This window comes from Ciconia boyciana, chromosome 7 (assembly GCF_034638445.1).
Source record: "Ciconia boyciana chromosome 7, ASM3463844v1, whole genome shotgun sequence".
Taxonomy (NCBI): Eukaryota; Metazoa; Chordata; class Aves; order Ciconiiformes; family Ciconiidae; genus Ciconia; species Ciconia boyciana.
Window position 1 is genome coordinate 39556774 of NC_132940.1, and position 18689 is coordinate 39575462.

Here is an 18689-nt window from a genome sequence, read left to right on the forward strand (position 1 = left end):
TCAAAGCTCACGATGGGATCATTTCTGACTCTGAAGGCTTATGTCCCAAGAAGTATTCCTGTGTATTCTGTGGTTAGAGTTCAGTGTACAAAAAACAAATAACTGTAAGTCAGTTGTTACCATCTTTAACTAGTGTTTGGCTGAGGAAGGTTGTGTGAGGCAGGCATGAAAGATTGGTCAATAGGATTCAAGTAAGAACCATCAAATAACCATCTGTAAACACAGGTGGTTATCTGAACTCCTCATCTCAGGATCTGATGGTGGCAGTGGACAGCATTTCCAGTGCTGTCATCCTGGGTATGTTTGCCCATACATGTACTGTAAACAGACAGTCTAATTTATACTAAAATGGTGGTTACTCAAAATCATTGTGTTTTGACGGATGATTGAGTATTACAAAGAAGAGCCTGCCAGTCCCAGTGACTGTTGAACTGATAGCCACTTGGATGAGCTGCCTCAGATGAGAAACGGAAATCTGAGGAAAGCGATGGGGAAAAGAAACAAGTGGGGCTTAGCTTCAGGCAATAAATTGTTACCTTTCTTTGTGCTGAGAAGAAAGGTAAGGCCCTCTTGATTTCTTTATCTCATTTTATCTCTGATTCTCAAATGTCTTTTGCAATAGGTAAAAGCCTTCTGTTCATCTTGCATGTTTCACTGTTGGACTGATTCCTTCGCACCATTGGCAGAACTTGCTAAGGAGAAAATATTTTGACAGAGTTTAAGATTACTGGTAGAGGTGAGAAAGGAACTGGAAGGAAAACAATGTTTCAAATTATTTTCTTTTGCCAGTGCATCAGAAAAAGCACTTTCCTGGAGCTTGCAGCTTCCAGACTCCACAGAAGTTTTTTGGTGTCTTTTCTCAATGTTTATCTTCTTCAAAATAACAAAAAACAACTTTTGCCTGTGTGATTACCAAATGGAATCACAGCACGGCACATGTCCTGTGAGACTGTTGATTGCTGAGCTGCATGAGGATGGAGAGCTCAAGGTGCTTGTGAAAAAATCACGTGTTGCTGGGTGCACTCCTCTATCTGAGGTATAAGCCATGCCTGCACCAGACAAGCAGCACGCACTTGTCTGAACAAGAAGGAGCTGCAGACAGCCAGTAGGCAAAGTTAAGCATTAACCCAAGAATTAGCAAAGTCAAAAAGCTTAGTAGGTACAGCATGGCCCAAAGAAACAGCTATGCAGTTAGGAACTGTAATAGTTCAGCTCCTCACTGGATCATCACCAGGGGGAGAAACAGAGCCTATACTTAATGAGGTGTTTCTGATCCTTCCCATGTTCCCTTTCCCTGGCCTACGTTAGAAGAATTTGCAAAGAAAACATTAGGCAAAGCTACCACACAGCTGCTATCCAGCAGCCATCCCTGTTCTCTCTTCCCCTCCCTTCTCTCACCCCTTTACAAACTCCCCACCACCCTCATCTTTCCAATTTTGCCACTAGATCTTCCAGCTCCAATTTCAGACTTCCTTTCCTGCCCCTGACAGTTGTTTTTGCATCTGCCATCTTCTTCCTCCTGTCCAGCAGGTAAAAAAACCCCTTTTTTACTTGAATTAGAGCTGGATCCATGAGGTTCCAGCAGGTCTGCAAGAAAATGTGGTGGGAATGCCAGATGTACAACTGTCATCCAAGACAGCAGTTGCTTGGCAGCCCAATGGAGACCCAGATTGACTTGAACTGCTACCTTCCTTTTGTCACAACATCGTGCTGTGCATCTGCCTCCTGCCTGAGATGACGGGATCTTGTAGGTTAGAAGGGATGCTGGGCCACAGCACTCAGAAAAGCTAGAGAGACATGGGAGAGCAGGGATCATCATGAATGCTACCAACATAGGGCCCTGTGAAACCAAATGCTGGCCCTGCCCAGATGCTTATCAGACTTGCAGTGACACCTACATTCTTTGCTGCCTTTTGACATTCTTTGCAAAAGACAAACAGACATGCAATAATTTCCTTAGTTTCAACACGTGTGGTCAAATTGCTGCTTACAGCATGACACCAAACCATTTGTGTCTTTGATTAGTCATTCCCCAGGGCAAACTATATTTAAAATAAGGAAACCTGATAGAATAGAAGGTGCCCCACCTTTTTAAGAAGAAGCTTTAGTTGTATAACTAAAGACTGGTCTTAATTTCTTGGCTGGTAACTTCCTCCTTTCACCACACCTACTGTTACTGGCAGAAAAAGTAAACTGTTGTCAGGGACAGCAGACACATGCCAAAGAAACTGTGGGATCCTTAAAATCTTTTACCTGTAGAAGTTCCATGTGGAAGTCCATATGCTGACGCTGTGTGTCGTGTTCATCTACCTTTTGTATGGGGTGAAAACAGGTAAGAAATCAACCGTGTGTTTTGAATGTTTTTGTCAAATATAACACGCTTTCTGTGCTTTGCAGAAAAATAAATATATCTACCTTCTGCATTATAGTTACTGTGTAGGGTTTTTCACTAGCATTATTTATTTTGGCAAAGCAAATTATACTGGTTACATGAATGTAGTCAGCTCTAAGAGTTCCAAATGTAAAACCAGAAGTCATTTTTATTATCTTTTCCTCACTTTGCAAACATTTCTCTTATATAAGTGCTATCCATCGACACTGAAAATGTAATCTGAAATCTTCAGAGAAGAATGATTTCTTTTCAGCAGTGTCTTATATGACAGATGCGAAGGATGAATTACCATTTATGAACAATAAGCTTCATTTGATATCCTCACAGCCCTATCAAGAATCAACCTGTGTAACAATAAACAAATGTACTGCCTTGTGTTAGCATACACATGGGAGCAAGTCCAAGTTATAGCTCTCTGCTTTGTAGCGAAAACAAATAGGATTAAAAAAAATGTATTCTTATAAATACTAACTTGTATTTCATCGGGTTCTCTGGAGTAATCTTGGGGTTGCGTTTTGCTTAGTTTGTTAAATATGCTGTAGGAAATGTAGTCATAATAAGTGGAAAAAGAGAATTGTGTGAAAAGGCATGAAGGAAACCCAGTGAGATAGTGAAGACCATTTCAAGAGGTAGAGGGCACACTCTCTCTGTGGAAAAGTGATGGAATTCTTCACTAATGCTACTGAGATTTGCTGTGCGGAAGTAAAGTGTGCTTAAAGCTGAAGACTACATTATTGATGCATAAGACCAGTCTGTTGAAACACACTGTAAAAAGCCCAGGCAAGGTGACAGTGTTTTGAGTGTCAGTGAAACTGCAGACAGATGCAGAAGCAGCAACACATTTATCTGAGGTCCACGTAAGGTGTTGACTGGGTGAGCAGCCTCTTTCGCGGGCTCTGTGTGGCAATACAGTTTCCCAAGGACCACAGCTAGGACAACTACAAATCTGACCAAGTGACCACTGACCCATTGAAGTGAAAATCTGTTGGAACTTCACTTTGCAAGAGGACAGACCAGTGGAGTTAAAAAAAACAGCTGCTATTCTATTCATGCAGACAACCTCAAGATGACAGCCCCAAAATGCCACTACTGCAAACCCTGCCTGTCTATAGGATGAACATCGAGGACAGAAGGAAGAAAAAGCCTCCAAACGCTGTCTCCAAGAAAGGAATGAGAGAGACCAGGGGAATGCAGGCCTTAAGTAGCACTGACTGCAGTAAATACCACAGAGTCTGCCTGGGACCATTCTCATGACCGCAACACTCCCACCTGGGAGTATGTAACTTCAGAATATATACATATACATGTAACTTCAGAAATAACTTACTCTGAAGGTGCCCCTCCTGCTGCAATAGTGCCTCAGAGGCTGATCTCAAGCTCAAGACAAAAGATGTCCAGCTCCCATGTAGGAACATCGGTTTAACAGATTGGTATGCCCCCTGCTACAGGTGCTGAGATGTCAGAGCACCTTCCCCAGGAAACTGCTGTTTGCCGTCCTATTTTACATATCAGAAAACTGAGCAGAGGGAGAAAAGTGAATTGCCTGAGGCTGTTCAGCAAGCTAATGGCCAAGACAGGGCTGGTAGCAAGCTAACGGGGCACTGGGTTAATTGCGACATTTATTCACCTTTCCTGGAGGAAAGCGGTTTATTGGACACAGGTTGAGTACAGTGCCAGGGCGTGAGTTTCCACCTCACTTATTTGCTTGCAGAGTTAATCTCAATAAGCCTCTTGCCCATCAGAGAAATCATGCTGGAGTTTCAAAGACACTTCCAGCCATTTGGGTAGGATTCACTGTGCTTATCAGAATGAAAAGCAAAGCCAGGAAAACTGGCTGTCCTCATGTGTCAGCTTTTGTAACACATGGTGGATGAGTCTGCCAGAGAGAGAGAAGCTGGCAGGTTTTCCCCCAACTATTAGCACCGATGTGATTTTGTTAATCAAAATAGAACAAATCCAACAGACTTGGTGCAGATATAACAAGGCTTTTTAAACAGTTCCTGTGTTAGGTATTAGCAAATGCCCATCAGCTCTTCAAAAGCTCTTCTTTATCAGAAGGTTTGGGCTGTTCTGGTGACAAACATAGTGCTCCTCTGGACAAGTCTCAGCACAACGCAGGAGATATAGAAACAAATTAAACAATCAGTGCAATCTTGCATCATATAGAAGTAATTCTTGCCTGGCATTTCTGCCTGTATTACTATAGCTTCAGTGGCAGTAAAGATGATTAAAAATACTATATAATAATACTGTACAGTAACTAAAACAATTTCTAGTTATTAGTAAAAAATAAATATAATTGTATTTTTTTATGTTGCAGTAGCACCTAGAGGAAAGTCATTAAGTATCGCTGTGTATGCTGGTGTACATCAGCAAAAAATTGTAACTTTTCTCTGCTAGTAACTTTAAGATCTCCACATGAGCAGTGTCATAGGAGAACTCTTGCTGCTGTTTCCCTGGAGCATCTTGGCACTGTAAGAATGAGGTGAGAGCAAGCTGGTCAGGAGACAGTCACCCAGGTCACCTTTACTCTTGCAAGCACAGCCCAGAGTCACGCTGCCCCTGGGAGCCCTGATTGAAGCATTACAGAGGCAGAACACCCTCAATTCAAAGGCCACTGATTTCAACCGAAGGTCATTGGGCCTGGCTGAGGGCTCATTTTCCACCACTCCTGCCCTGCTATTCATATTTTACCATAGGCTTTATACAGGAAGGACTCCATGGATTTCAAATATTAAAATTTATTTCTGAATTTATGGTAGCAATTTAAAATATCCAGTTGGACTTAACTGCAACATCCTTTTAGCCTATTAACTTTTATTTCTGGAGCTCCTGGGGCTTCTACAAAGTAATTAGCAGAACTATGGCAACTGAGCAGTTTATTTTATGTGCTGGGCACATAGCATTTATATCACTCTCATGCTCCTGATTTCCATAGGAAGAGAAAAGGGAAAGCTGCTCGTAGAAACTGTCAGAGTTTCATCATTTAGAAATTGAACTGCACAGAGTATTGGAGATTTGCTAGAGCACAATTAGCGTACAGCTCCAGGTTTTCTAAACTCTTCTACCCACTGCACAGCCCTTTAAACAACAAAGATCAGGAAGATTTCTCTAGCAACTGCAGCCTGAACAATTTCTGCAGCCCAGGGAGTATGTGTGAGAGAGACACTCTCTCCCACAAGGTTCTTCAATAAGATTAAGGGGATTTGGGGAAAAGGATTATGAGCCAGGAAGAGGCTACAAAACCTAGGAGGGCCTTCATAAGCAGTGTCTGTCTGGAGACAGTTATTCCATTCCCTGCCAGTGCCCTGTTGGAGATTGTATTGGACTCTGAAGGCTCAGCTGGTGTTCTGCTGGAAAAGCAAGGAACAAAGACAGGCTTTCAAATGGCAGAGACTGTCCCATAAAGCAGCACTTACATAAAATTCAGTTACTCTTCAGCTGTGTTTAAAGCAATATCAGTAACATATCTCATGCAGTCAAAGGGTGTCCCATTTCGCAGTCTGAAATAGCAGGCTGCATCTGCAAATACAAATGAAGCATTCAGCTGTCCCTCACAACAGCAAGATCCTCTGCAGCTTGTCAGCTCCAGACTGGAGTTACAAACAAACCAAGAGGATATCTCTGTACCGTAGAACCTGTCCAGAGCATCTGGGTGTGCTCTGAAACCAATACGGCAAACATCCTAGTTGTCAGTCTCTAATACCTTCCTCACACTAGTGGGATTTTTGGAGAAAGTCCATGCCGTCTCCCAGCTGCTAGTGGAAGCAGGACTGTGCTGTTTCAGGGAATGCTGCTCCAAGAAGGTACACTTGCTGTCTTTGTTCCAACATGGCAAGAAAACCTAAGTTTCAGGGTAACTCCAGTCATGAACATGATGGAGAGGAAATGAGTAGCCCCGGGTCAGACAGCTCACAACATACGTACCCGTGCCTGCGCAGGGCTGGCAGGTAGAAAAGGTCAAAGCAGACACATTGGTGCTAACCTCAGGATTGCCACACTGCTCTTTTCAGATCCCGGGAAGACATGCCCTACATTCACAGCTCTCAGCATCGGCAACGCTTTGATAGGGACAGACCTTCAAGTGAAGCTGCTGCTTTACACCAGACAGAACCCAAACTGTGCTGAAGAGCTCGATTCAACAGCCTCCAAGCATCTAGATGTGACCAAAAAAACTACCATCATCATCCACGGATACAGACTCACAGGCTCTACCCCGGTCTGGATCCCTGACTTGGTACATCTTCTGCTTTCCATAGAAGACATGAACGTCATCCTTGTGGACTGGAACCGGGGGGCAACAACTCTCATCTACAGTAATGCTTCCAGAAACTGCAAGAAAGTTGCTGAGATTCTGAAGAAACTTATTGATGAAATGTTGGTAAGTTGAACATTCACACTATGATACAGTCATTAACCCACAGTTTGTAAAGGGCACAAAGGAAGTGTTTAAAAAGAGCAAGATGTCTGGGAAAAGAAACTCCTGAAACTCCTGAAAAGGAATACATTAATTTTTGGAAGTGCAGCTATACTGCAGTGCCAAATTCTACCCTTGGACTTGGTACAATGGAATTTTGTTGCAATATTCAGTTTACACTCTAAGTCTCTACATTTCTGGATACAAAACTCTACAGATATGTTTTCCCATACATAGAAACTCTATTTCCACTTTCTGCATGTCCAAAAGTCAGCTTATGGGGATCAGATACAGTTCACAGCTCCTCTAAGCTGTTGCACAGGCACAGTCAATGATGACACTGGATCATTAGGATCAGTGTGTCTGCTAATGCCTTGCAGGAACCACATGTTGTGAGCAACTGGAGTTGTACTCATGTGGCTCATGAATACTCATTCCTGTCCACACCTGTAGTCACTACCCCAGGAAAATACAACCATTGCCTGAACTATTCTCATGGCAGCTCTCTCAGATATGGGCCTTCAACATAAGTGCTAGTTGTGCTGTGGGACTATCAAAGGGGGAATATTTACACAGAGTGGAACACACCAAGGGAAAATGTGGGAAAAGTAGGGAGATGCATTTACATTCCCCCTCCTGATATTTTTTATGCCTTTCATGTGCCTAAAATCTGTGACCACGAGTACTTTTAAATCTCAGGTTGATGGAGCATCACTTGACTCCTTCCACATGATAGGAGTGAGCCTGGGAGCACACATCTCTGGCTTTGTGGGACAGATGTTTGATGGTACACTTGGAAGAATCACAGGTAAGCCCTTCTTCCTGTCAGTCCTTTTGCTTCGAGGATAGCTGTTCACCATGAGCTGCACAGTACTGAAGTGATGGAGTGCGCATGCTTTTGTGTTGCAGGCCTTGACCCAGCAGGCCCCTTGTACCGAGGAAAGCCGCCTAGTGAGAGGCTGGATCCTACAGATGCACAGTTTGTTGATGTCATTCATTCGGACACTGATGGTATATGACATTTCTCCTCTTTACCATTATGAGGAAACCTAGAGACTGATGGGGACCACAGGAAAGCGGGGGCTCTGGTAGGCAGCAGTGCTGGGGGATCCTTGCTCCTTTGGCCCAGGAGGACAGCAGTCTCCTTCACTGGTGCTGTGAAGGGCTCTGTGGTCCTATGTTGCCCACACTGTGCTCAGCACTCCCTCAGGAGTTGCTGTTTTATTTGCATTTCAAAACATGCTGCTGTTCTCTAGCAATTATAGCCTCATGGCCCATGAAGTACAAGGACTTAGGCATTGGTGCAGGAGTGCCCTGTTGCTACTGCAGCACACAGTCCTGCCAGAGCAGTTCCACACTAACACCGCACTGCGGGGTCAGGCTGCCGCCAAAGCACGCAGCATCTCAAAAGCTAGTCACACAGCTTAATGCCTTGCACAGCAGATCAGTTATCCCCAACCCCATGGCTCCCTGCATGATGCTTCCAGTCTTCATCCCACCTCCCGTGGGCTAGACCTTCCCCTAGGGCAAATCTGGAATCTCCCTTGGCCCTCTCCTTTCCCAACCGGCGCACAGCACATCTTCACGTCCACTGGCCAGGCCAGCAGTGTGATGCAAGCCTCCGCTCTGCTCCCACTGGCATCCTACCCCCAGCACTTGGCTTTCCCACCTCATTGCTGCCTCTCATCTTCTCCCAGTCCCTCCAAGAACTCAGACTTCAGCAGCACAGCAATACCCAGTATTTCAAATCCCTTTTCCTCTCCCGCACGCAGCAACACAAAAAGCCAAATTTTGTACTGTCACAGGCACAGACTTATTTTAGGTATTTGATACTATTGCTAAAATGACACAGCTGGGTCACAACTGTTTGGCCTGCTGCCTAAATAGATGAATGACGTTAATACTGCTGCACAGACAGGATCCTAGAGCTAAATAACTATTTTTTTTTCCAGTTAGTTTCTTATGTTTCCTTCTTCTGCATTTTACGATTTAATATTCGCCCCCAACATCCCTGATATTTTCTTTTGTCAGGACTAGGTTACACAGAAGCACTAGGCCACATAGACTTCTACCCCAACGGCGGGACCGACCAGCCTGGCTGTCCACTGACAATATTTTCTGGTAATTAATTCTGCCTTGAACTGCACAAACACTGAAAAATGTTTCCAGTCAGAAAAGAGAAGGCCAGAGAAACATCATCACTGCTTAGAAAATACATGAAAACCATATTCTGGGAAAACCATGACAGCAATCTCTTCCCAGCACTGATGTGGCACAATGACGTAGCAGGAGTTTAGCTGATGTGCACCAGGCAGATGTATGAGTCAGGGGTGATCCTTCTGCTCTCTGTCACAAATGCAAATGGGATTAACTTTCCGTGCAAAACATCATCAGGTAGATTTGTGCCTTCATTTTGTGACTACGTTTAGAAACCCTGTGGGATTTTTTTTTTTTAATTACTTAGAACACACACAAAACCCCAAGGACTAGTGATGGCAAGAACCTCTTCAGAAAACAGGTTCAAGATGAATATGGGGTAGGCAGTTATACCAAATCCAATGCTCCTTTCTTGGCAGTGACAGACAGTGGAGTCAGGCAGGTCGGTAGAGCCCTAGTCTTGAATGCAAGAAAGCTTTTTTTCCGTTCCAGCCTGGCAGCAGAACTGGTTTTATGAAAGCTGGGTGAAGAAGATACCTCAAAGAAGAAAAGGCAGTAATGTGAACTCAACCCTTATCAGACCCAAAAGAATCTACATAGGAAACCAGCCTGAAACGAAAATCCATAGGAAATGAGGCTTCACTCATTTTGCTGCTCATGCAACAGCTCATTTTATTAGTTATGTCTTTCTAAAGAGTTTTTTACATCAAAGTGGAAGGCCACGTGCAAAAAAAGAGTAATATCCAGCTGTCAGCCCTGAGCTCAGAGAGAAGAGGAGAACACATGAGATGGAGTAGGATCCACAGCTGGATCCTCTGGAACTGCAGTAACAATATGAACAAATATGTTTTTAAAACCAAAAAAGACAAGAAGAAAAGTAAAGTAGACATAGGCAGAGCTGAGCGCACTCAAAGGGAGAGGCTAGCGCGCACTTACTGTTCTGCCACAGCCCCAGTGCTCCCCGGTGCAATCTGTTGCATTCAGACTGGTCAGTGACTGTCCACTGGTGTGTCCTTTTTTGCTAATGCATTAACACAGTTTTCCTGAAGCATGAGGATTGCTAACAAAATATTTCTTCCCTATGTGTGATTAAGGATTGCAGTATTTTAAATGTGACCACCAGAGGTCTGTTTTCCTGTTCATGTCATCCCTGAAACAGAGCTGCAATATTACTGCATACCCGTGTGACTCATACAGAAATTACAGGAATGGCAAATGTACCAGCTGCAAAACTTTTTGGCCTATGCCATGCCCCATCCTAGGTAAGGATCCAGGGAATGTAAATATATCCTGAATACATGTGTCTGACAGAGCTGCCCATCATTACTGTAACTTGGTGTGTGACAAATGTTTTGCTAAAGGACTAACACAACACGGTGCTTTGCAAAAGCATGTAAGTTATTTCCACTGAGGTTTTTGAGATGGTCTCTCCTTGACTTCTGCAGAGGTACAAGCCTCCACAGCAGGCAAAAGAGGCCTGAGAAATTTCCCTGCTCTCTGTACAGTCATGATCTAGAATGTTATGTATGTTATGATCTAGAACAGAAATCCACATGTAAAGGATCCAGAACTAGAAAAGCCAAAACAAGACTTGGGATCTTTACAGTAAAGGCACAGAAACAATGAATTAAAGTCCATTAGTTGCAGAGTTTGAGGGATAAGGTCATGTTCTTGCTAAACCAGAATCTTTTCTAAGAAATTTTCAGCACCACAAACCCCTCTTGACTCTAAAAGGAATGGCAGAGGGGTGAACAAAGAGTATTCTGCTTTTTTGTAACTGACCCACAGAGGTGTCCCAGCCTGGATGTGACAGCCCAGCTTCAGGCTGCCATGTCTGAAATGCTGATGCTAAAGAACCTGACACTTCCAGAAATGAACTTGCAAAGCTAAGGGGATGATTTTCATTCTGCACTGCAAAATGAAATCCTTCTTGACCACGGATGTCAGATGTGGAAAAAGATCAATCTTAAAATAAGTGCTGAACAGTAACTAGGCATATTTAGACCCTCAGGTGGCTTTAGTTACACAAGTAAAATTAAGCCGAGAGTATGGAAGCATGTGTTACAGTACTACCTTGCAGCTGACAAGCAATATACTATTTCTTAAATACTTGCTTTGTTATTTTCAGCAATTTAGTTGCTTATATACCTGTGCAGTAATTCTCTGTTTCATTTTCAAACTGTCATCTATAGGTTATTATGCCCATAAGTGGAAAAGCTATTTAACACAACAGAGCCATCCAGTGACAAGTATGTTTTTTGATACAGCGGACAAAGAGCCATTTTGCAGTAAGTGACTAAGATTTCTGAGATTATTTTTCTTTGTGTATTGCCTCCTTCAGCAACAGCAAAGCAGAAATGGTTAGTTGCTACTGGCATCATAGCCAGCATTTTAGAAACAAAGCCAGTGGCTGCTGGATAGAATTGTGTCCATCTGCAGTCTTGTCATTACATTCCTTACCTGCAAACCTGCCTGGTGCTGTGAAAGCCAACTACTCGCTAGAGATGTGCAAGAACAAGCTCATCTTGCTTACAGTGCTAGGATATTTGTTGAGAACATGCACATGAAACATAAAAGGGTAGTTCCTAAACTGTGTTTCAAAACAACACACCACACTCTTTTGTGCAAGTAAGAGGTATGTGGGAATGATGAGAGTCAAAGACATGCTCTGAGCTGAACAGGTGAAAAAGCACAGGAAAAGGGCCCAGGCAAGGGGGAATCGGTGAAAAAAAGGTTTTGCCAAGGCTTCTCCTCACCCCCGTGATCACCAACATACCAAGCCATGGGCAGGGATTACAGCCTGAGCTCCAGTGCTGATCAGCAAGTGAATTCAGTGACTTACAGATCAGAGTAAAGAACAGACGATTCTGTTCCATGACAGAGAAGACAAATGAAAGATGCTGAGAACAGAAATGAAGGGGTTCAGGGGTGGACAGGAGAAAGAAAAGGCAATCTGAAAATGAACAGGGAAGGCAGGGAGTGAAAGGCAATGTGCTGAAAGCCGTACAGACAGGCCATCTTGCATGCCACTTGTGAGCCCTTGCTGTAGTGCTTTCCCACACATCTCTTAATATTTCTGTCAGAAATCTCTGCAAAGGAAGGAGAAAGAGATTTTAGAGATAAATTGAACGGGTTGTGTCAGATGGGCAAATGGGAGAAAGACATACTCCACCTGCAGCTCAGCTCCCAGACAGGCACACAGCCGGGCTGCAAAGCAAAGCATGCAGAGTCTAACCACCCTCTCTCTCTCTCTCACCTCAGTTTATCACTACTTTGTGCATATTGTTACATGGAACAAAGACACCAGAAGAGGCACCTTCAGCATTGTACTAGCTGATGAAACTGGGAAGAAGGCCGAATCTAAAGTTAATCCGTAAGTTTTTACAGATCATCATATTGGTAATGTTGGCAAATCACTTGGTACAACTGCATCTGGGAGGAGGCAAGATATCCTTCTCTAATTTCTCTGCTGATACTTGATAGTGTACATGCCTTAGTGCTTACCTGGCCCTGTGTGATTTTCCCAGATTCCCCCAGCGCACACCAGCTGACAGCCCAGCCCTTTGGTTCAGACCCTTCTCAGTCATCTTAAGGACTGAAGGGGACAATCTCAGCCAGTGGCATGGCTGTTTCAGGTTTCCACTAAAGCAGAAGGAAAAACACATCTCCCCCTCTTTCCTTCCCTTTGCTGAAGGTGTTCTGTTCCAGCTCCAGGTGCCCAAGATAGCTGGAATGAACCTGGGCCTGAATATGTAACATCCAAATCAATTCATTCCACTTGGAGAGGCAAATTAATGGTGTTTAAGTGGACATGCAAATTCCTGATTGATCTAAACACACTTCAGCCAAACAAGTCCTGCTCAACTCGTTTTCCCAAGTGTCTCTAACTGCATATTCTCTGAGCCGTATCTGCTTGCACTGGAGCAATCAGCATAGCTCCCTGGGGCTGCGCAACCGGACCACCCTGCTCTGCCGAGCGTGTGACAGCCCACCAGGCAGCATGCTTACACACACGTCGTAAACACCTTTGACAGGTTAAAACTTGTCCTATTTGCCAGGCCTCCTAAAACTTCTAAACAAGGACAGTCATTTTGAGTGTTGCAACCAGGATACACTTCCAGTCACATCTGCACTCTTCACCTTCATAAGGGAAACTTTAAACTATGGCCATATAACAACTGGCTATACAAAGAACGTATTGTGTGGCCACAGCATTCTTGTGAGCAGCTCTGCTACTTTCGGCCAAGACCGATGCAGTTTTCATGCATATATTGGAATGGAACCGGCCACTCTGTCAAAAAGGACCAAGGTGAAACCCCAGCCCCATGAGGCTTCACGTCTTTTAAGCCTGTGCTATCTTCCTGTCCTGAGAAGCTGGATTACTCTCCGTTAATTCCGGTCAAAGCTGCATTGTTTCACAGACACTTCTGCTGCATTTGCCAGAAGAGAACTACCAGAAATTTAGTTAGGGACATTAATACCCCCAAGGTACAGTCTACCATTTGTAGAGCTACCTCAGCCATACAGCGTTGTTACAACCAGATTTTTATATACAGCAACATATTCTGCAAACTCCATGGATGACTCGGTGCTCAGGTCTGCACAGCCAGCCATGTATGAACATCATTTGGGTCTAGTCCACTCGGGTTCAAAGCAGAATCACAGTGAGGATTCTGGTTTAGGACCAGAACAAACAGCATCAGACCTCTGCGTCCCCACTCCCACCCCAAATAACTGAGTGCAAAAGTGGCTGAGCAGGTTCACACCTGAATCGATACCCATTTCCTGTAAATCGGAAACTAATCATTAAGTTCAGTCCTCCTCCTCCCCCAGCACTGTTTCCAGTATTATACTGAATATATTAAAAACGGTGCTATTCCCTTGGTGACTCTCTGACACCTTGTCTGCTTTATCTTCAGAGAAGCTGCAGCCTTTCAGCAGTACAACCAAATCACTTTGCTAATTGGATTCGACCAGGACTTTGAAAATGTAGAAAGAATTTCCTTGACATTTTCCACGGGATCTGTCATTGGCCCAAAATTCAAACTCAGGATTCTCCAAATGAGGTTCCGGTCACTTACAAATCCAGAAAGGTAAGCAGAGGTTTACAAACCATTTCTGTTGCAAACTGGACAGAAGTAAATTAATCTCCCAGATGCCTGGCCTGGCTGAGTTCGCCCAGAATAATTATATTTATTTCACATTTAATAATCCTTGCACATGTATCTTGGGAATAAATTCTGCCTTTGGTACATGCACACAAATCCCATAGCTGAACTTGAACACAGAGGTTGTCTTATTGTACTGAAAACATGTAATTAGTGGTCTGACTCTGATGTGGCGTGACATCTTAACCTTTGGTCAGGAAAATGACCTTTGAGTAGCTACAGAGAAGCTGCTCAGGCCTGAACTCTGGGCTGAAAGTAAATGCAACTCTCAGGGAAATACAGATGTCTAGCCCTAAATACACATTTTATATCCCAGTCAATTTCTATGTCCAGTCAAACAGGGAGATTAATTTACTCCTGGAATTCCAGTAACTGGGAGCTGCTGGCCACTATGCCCCAAAGCACTGACTACTGCCCACAACATCATGAGGGACCTACCAGGTCATTTGCTGATGAGATTTCTACAGCCGCTTCAGTCACCTTGTTAACCTCTGTCTGCTCTACGGTCCTACCCTTAAACTCCCCTGATTTTCAGGGCACCTTTGGAGGAGGAGATCTGTGCCTGAGCTCAGCGAGTACAGAATCTCTTAGGCTGACCTTGTGTGCAAGGACAGTATGTGGACATCAAGCCATACATGCTTTAAATTTGGGTTAAAACAAGGATTGCACATCACAGAGTGAGAAGGGCGGAGCAAAAAAAAGGACAGAGCTGCAGAACGTGTTTCTTTGCAGTTCATGAAGGTCTGCTACCCTTACCTTAGTCTAAGGAAAAGATTGTGCATGTCTAATAAGCAAAGTCCTTCTGCAGCTCCCCCTCACTGACACTCCCTTTCTTCTGTCTTACATCTCCACAGTCACTTCCAGCCCCAGATGCACATTTAATCTTTTAAAAAATAGATGCAAATGCCCAAACGTTTCATCAGAGGCTGTCCACTGTCTCCCAGGAGGGGCTGCCACAGGCTATGAGTACAGTTTCATGACTAGTTTAACACCATCAAGTAATCAGTGACTGCCACAGGGAGGGATGTCCTGCCCTCTCTCCTTCCCTATGCCAGGGCTAATGCTCATGTGGCCCCAGCTAATTATTTCCTCTGTTTTTCAGCTGGGCTAGTTTGAAGCCAGATCAATGCCTGGTCTCAGCTCAGAGTGGCAGCACAGTCCCTAATGCTGACACTAGGGAATCGGCAGGAACATGCAGGTGGGCAAGGGGAGATGGAAGGACCACCCATTTGGTGGCCATGCAAGTGGCTTAAAGGGAACTGTAAACTCTGTAGCAAATACCTCAGTTTGCTTGCTGTTTTGTTTTTCCATGAGGCAAAGCAAAAGATAATGTAGAACAGAATGAAAATATGCTCAAGGTATCCCTGACCTCAGTAAGGCTTGAAGTCCACCTCACTTTATGTGGACTTCTAGCCAGTTGTCTTGAGAACGTGACTTATTTTACATAAGCCTCCAGCACGCTGGGAAACTTGCCTGGGGGATGATACAAGAAAGGCTGATTTTTCACTTTTGGCTTGTGCTGACTGTTCTTATGCAGACCAGAGCTGTGCAGATACGACCTTGTCCTGATGGAGAACACCAAAAAAACCTTCAAGCCCATTCCATGCTGGAGCAGGAGCTAAGACCCGAATATGTGATTTCTGAATGTTATGTCTGAACGTGGCAGACATCTTCACAGCCATATGGGGACTCACCTGAAAGTTCCTCGGCACCTTCTGTGGAGACCAAGCAACAGCATGGTGGGGCCCTCTTGTCAACGCAGAGATTTATATAAATGGGGCTGTAGAAGTGACAAAAAACCGATGGCGTTGTGTGTTTTTGGAGCATGCTTCTGCGGCGGAGCCGGCTTTGCGCTAAGGGGAGAGGACGATCCCGCCGAGCGCCCAGGGGCTGAGCCCCGCCCTCACGGCCGCGCCCCGCCCACAGCGCCGCCCCGCCCCACGCCTGCGCGTCCCACTGCGCTCCGCCGCGGGGCGGGGGCGGGCCGGCGGCAGCGGCGGGCCCCATCGCGGGATGTGGCGGCGGCTGGCCGGGCTGCTGCTCGTCTTCGCGGCCGCCACGGCCGCCCTCTGGCTGCTGTCGGCGCGGCTGAGCGCAGGGCAGGCGCGCAGGTGGGTGCAGGCGCGGAGGGGGGGGCGAGCCGGGCCGGTGCTCCGGGTATCCCCGTGTTCTCCCCTCCCCTCAGGCCGCTGCGGTTCCCGTCGGACCTGGAGGAGCTGCGGGAGCTGGCCGAGGCGCTGCGGGACTACGAGCGGCAGCACCGGGGCGCAGCGCTGACCCTCTTCTGCGCTGCCTACCTCTACAAGCAGAGCTTCGCCATCCCCGGCTCCAGCCTCCTGGTACGGCCGCCCGGCGGGAGGGCAGCGGCGGGGCCGGACCGGGCCGGGGGGGATGCAGGGCGGGAGCTGGTACGAACCCCTCAGAGGGGCCCTTTGCCCCCAGTCCCGGACCAGGCGCGGCCTGCTGGGGCAAGGTGCAAGGTCGGTGCCTTGCTGGGTGAGTCACGGCTCTGCCAGGAGATGACGGGTCTGTCCGATGCCCTCGAGAAGCCAGAGCGACCGAGGCTGAAGGCAGCCAGGCTGAGGGGACACACGTGTGTTTCTCCCCGTGCTCTCACTCGGTGTTGTGCCCTGACAGAACGTTCTGGCTGGAGCACTCTTTGGGCCGTGGACTGGGCTGGTGCTGTGCTCGGCCCTAACATCTGTGGGAGCGACCTTCTGCTACCTGCTGTCTGGCACATTTGGAAAGCAGTTCGTCGTCTGCTACTTTCCTGATAAAGTGGCTCTGCTGCAAAGAAAGGTAAGCAGCCATGGTTCTGCAGACACCCAGAGTGCCCCCTGGGTGAGGCTGCCTTTTGGGTTCACTTAGTAAAAAAATGAATACATGCAGGGGATGCATCAGGTCAGTTAGGGGCCTCCTCTGACACAATCTAGGAGCAGACTGTTCTCTTGGGAGCAAGCCTGTTTGCAAAGGGGGTGCATGGAAAATCCCAGATCCCAAGGCAAATCAGAAGTAAGATAATGGACTGATTGGGAAGCCCCTGTGCTCCAGAACTGCCTCCACCCATCCTGTGCTCCGTTGTACAGCTGGAGGTGGTTCTGCTGTTGACTTCCCGACCTCTCATTCAGGTTAGATCCCATTTTCACCGCTTGCATGGAAGAGGCTGGCTCACCCTTAGGCTCCCATACATACATAAAGTTGCTGCTTTTCATCAGTTCTGGACTGATGTTATGTTGCAGCATGTTAGAAGAAAATTTAAATTCACTTTGGGATCATGGACATTCAGATGTTAATGCTGTCTGAAGAGCAGAAATAATTTGGAATGTTTCTCTTGGCAGGTAGAAGAGAACAGGAGCTGCTTATTCTTCTTCTTGTTGTTCCTGAGGCTGTTCCCCATGACACCAAACTGGTTTCTGAATCTCTCAGCTCCCATTTTAAACATCCCTGTGTCCCAGTTCTTCTTCTCCGTTCTCATCGGTAAGGCCTGGGGAGACTGTCTGAGGGGGCAGCGTGACATTGCCTCTCTCCTCATCACTGAGCCTTGGGTATTATGCCGAGCTGGGGAAGGCAGAGCGGCAGGGTCATAGCTATGACTCTGCCCCATTTAATTGTGTGCCTTCGTGCTGTCCTTATACTCAGAGGTCTCAAGAGCATTTTGCAAATATGTGTGCGTCACCAATGCAGCAAAGTTTTGAATCACCCCCCATTCTTTCTGTTATGGACACAGACCCCTGTGTCTGGCCTTGGGCAGGGGCATTATTTGAGCTAATTTTACATGGGGGGGATGTTAACAGGCTTTCTTCTGCTCTGATTCTTTCAGGTCTTACACCATATAATTTCATCTGTGTGCAGACAGGAGCCATTCTGTCACAAATCACCTCTTTGGATGCCATTTTCTCCTGGGACACGCTGCTCAAACTGCTTGCGATGGCTGTGGCAGCATTGATACCAGGGACCATCATCAAGAAATACAGCAAAAAGCACTTGAAGCTGGATGAAGACAAGCATGCTCCATTACTCAATGGCAAAAAGAGCTTGTGATGGCTCAGAGGCCCCAGATGTTGGGGGACTGGCTCGCAAAAGCTGCAGGTCTCTGTTCCTGTGGGTTATATTCTGCATGCTCTGTGCCACCGTGGACCAAGGACAATTGCAGTTTTTAATCGTTCTTCTCGTCTAAGAGGAGGTGTAAGGTTCTGATTTTTAATGAATGTTTAACTGTGCATGTATCTGCACGGAGAGCGCTGTACAGAGGCTTTGTGAACACTTCAGTTAATTTGCCTGTTTCCTTTAAATCAGCCTGTGTTTCCAGTGTGCCTGAGGGTGTTGCCAGCCCACTGCAAATGTATTAGCAATGGAAAAAAAATGAGGAGTATTAGCATCCTGTGAGGAAGGCAAATTGGAACCCCTTAGTCCCTCCCAGCTCTTGAACACAGGGGCCAAACACTGCACTCCCCACAGTCTCCCTACCAGCCCAAGTCACAGGCTTCTGTTGGGCTCCAGCACTTCCCACCAAGTCCAGCTTTGTGAGCCCAGCTAGTCTCGATGGTGTGACTGA

At 45.9% G+C, this 18689-nt stretch overlaps 3 protein-coding genes across 6 annotated transcripts in view; 2 read left to right on the forward strand and 1 right to left on the reverse strand.

Annotated features, from left to right (window-relative positions):
- The window catches only part of CEP63 (centrosomal protein 63), a 44678-nt gene extending 28709 nt beyond the window's left edge, over window positions 1-15969 (reverse strand). For both annotated transcript variants that reach the window (XM_072867981.1, XM_072867980.1), the window contains exon 1: window positions 15829-15969. The gene's annotated coding sequence lies outside the window, so the exon portion shown is untranslated. The remainder of the gene's footprint in view (window positions 1-15828) is intronic.
- LIPH (lipase H) lies at window positions 121-15836 on the forward strand. The gene is made up of 10 exons (XM_072867986.1): window positions 121-2332; window positions 6406-6773; window positions 7509-7617; window positions 7719-7820; window positions 8841-8930; window positions 10061-10228; window positions 11159-11254; window positions 12228-12339; window positions 13886-14059; window positions 15672-15836. Exons 1-10 carry the CDS (start codon window positions 2281-2283, stop codon window positions 15754-15756), a joined length of 1356 nt encoding a protein of 451 aa, XP_072724087.1. The 5' UTR covers window positions 121-2280; the 3' UTR covers window positions 15757-15836.
- Window positions 15937-18380, forward strand: TMEM41A (transmembrane protein 41A). 3 transcript variants are annotated; one of them, XM_072867988.1, is made up of 5 exons: window positions 16086-16245; window positions 16320-16473; window positions 16772-16933; window positions 17473-17611; window positions 17955-18380. In XM_072867988.1, exons 1-5 carry the CDS (start codon window positions 16148-16150, stop codon window positions 18173-18175), a joined length of 774 nt encoding a protein of 257 aa, XP_072724089.1. In that variant the 5' UTR covers window positions 16086-16147; the 3' UTR covers window positions 18176-18380. The 3 variants fall into 3 exon arrangements, with proteins under 3 accessions (XP_072724088.1, XP_072724090.1, XP_072724089.1); XM_072867987.1 differs by having other exon boundaries at window positions 15937-16473; XM_072867989.1 differs by lacking the exon at window positions 17473-17611 and having other exon boundaries at window positions 16079-16245.
- Window positions 18381-18689: the final 309 nt, after the last annotated feature.

What these genes read in the sequence shown, in the direction of transcription:
- LIPH (XM_072867986.1), top strand. Translation starts at nt 2,281, where the DNA reads ATGCTGACGCTGTGTGTCGTGTTCATCTACCTTTTGTATGGGGTGAAA. An exon ending in TCCACTGACAATATTTTCTG is followed by an intron (nt 8,931 to 10,060) that starts GTAATTAATTCT and finishes TGTGTGATTAAG; the next exon opens with GATTGCAGTATTTTAAATGT. An exon ending in GGACAAAGAGCCATTTTGCA is followed by an intron (nt 11,255 to 12,227) that starts GTAAGTGACTAA and finishes CTCTCACCTCAG; the next exon opens with TTTATCACTACTTTGTGCAT.
- TMEM41A (XM_072867987.1), top strand. Translation starts at nt 15,937, where the DNA reads ATGGCGTTGTGTGTTTTTGGAGCATGCTTCTGCGGCGGAGCCGGCTTT. An exon ending in TCCCCGGCTCCAGCCTCCTG is followed by an intron (nt 16,474 to 16,771) that starts GTACGGCCGCCC and finishes GTGCCCTGACAG; the next exon opens with AACGTTCTGGCTGGAGCACT. An exon ending in CTTCTTCTCCGTTCTCATCG is followed by an intron (nt 17,612 to 17,954) that starts GTAAGGCCTGGG and finishes TGATTCTTTCAG; the next exon opens with GTCTTACACCATATAATTTC.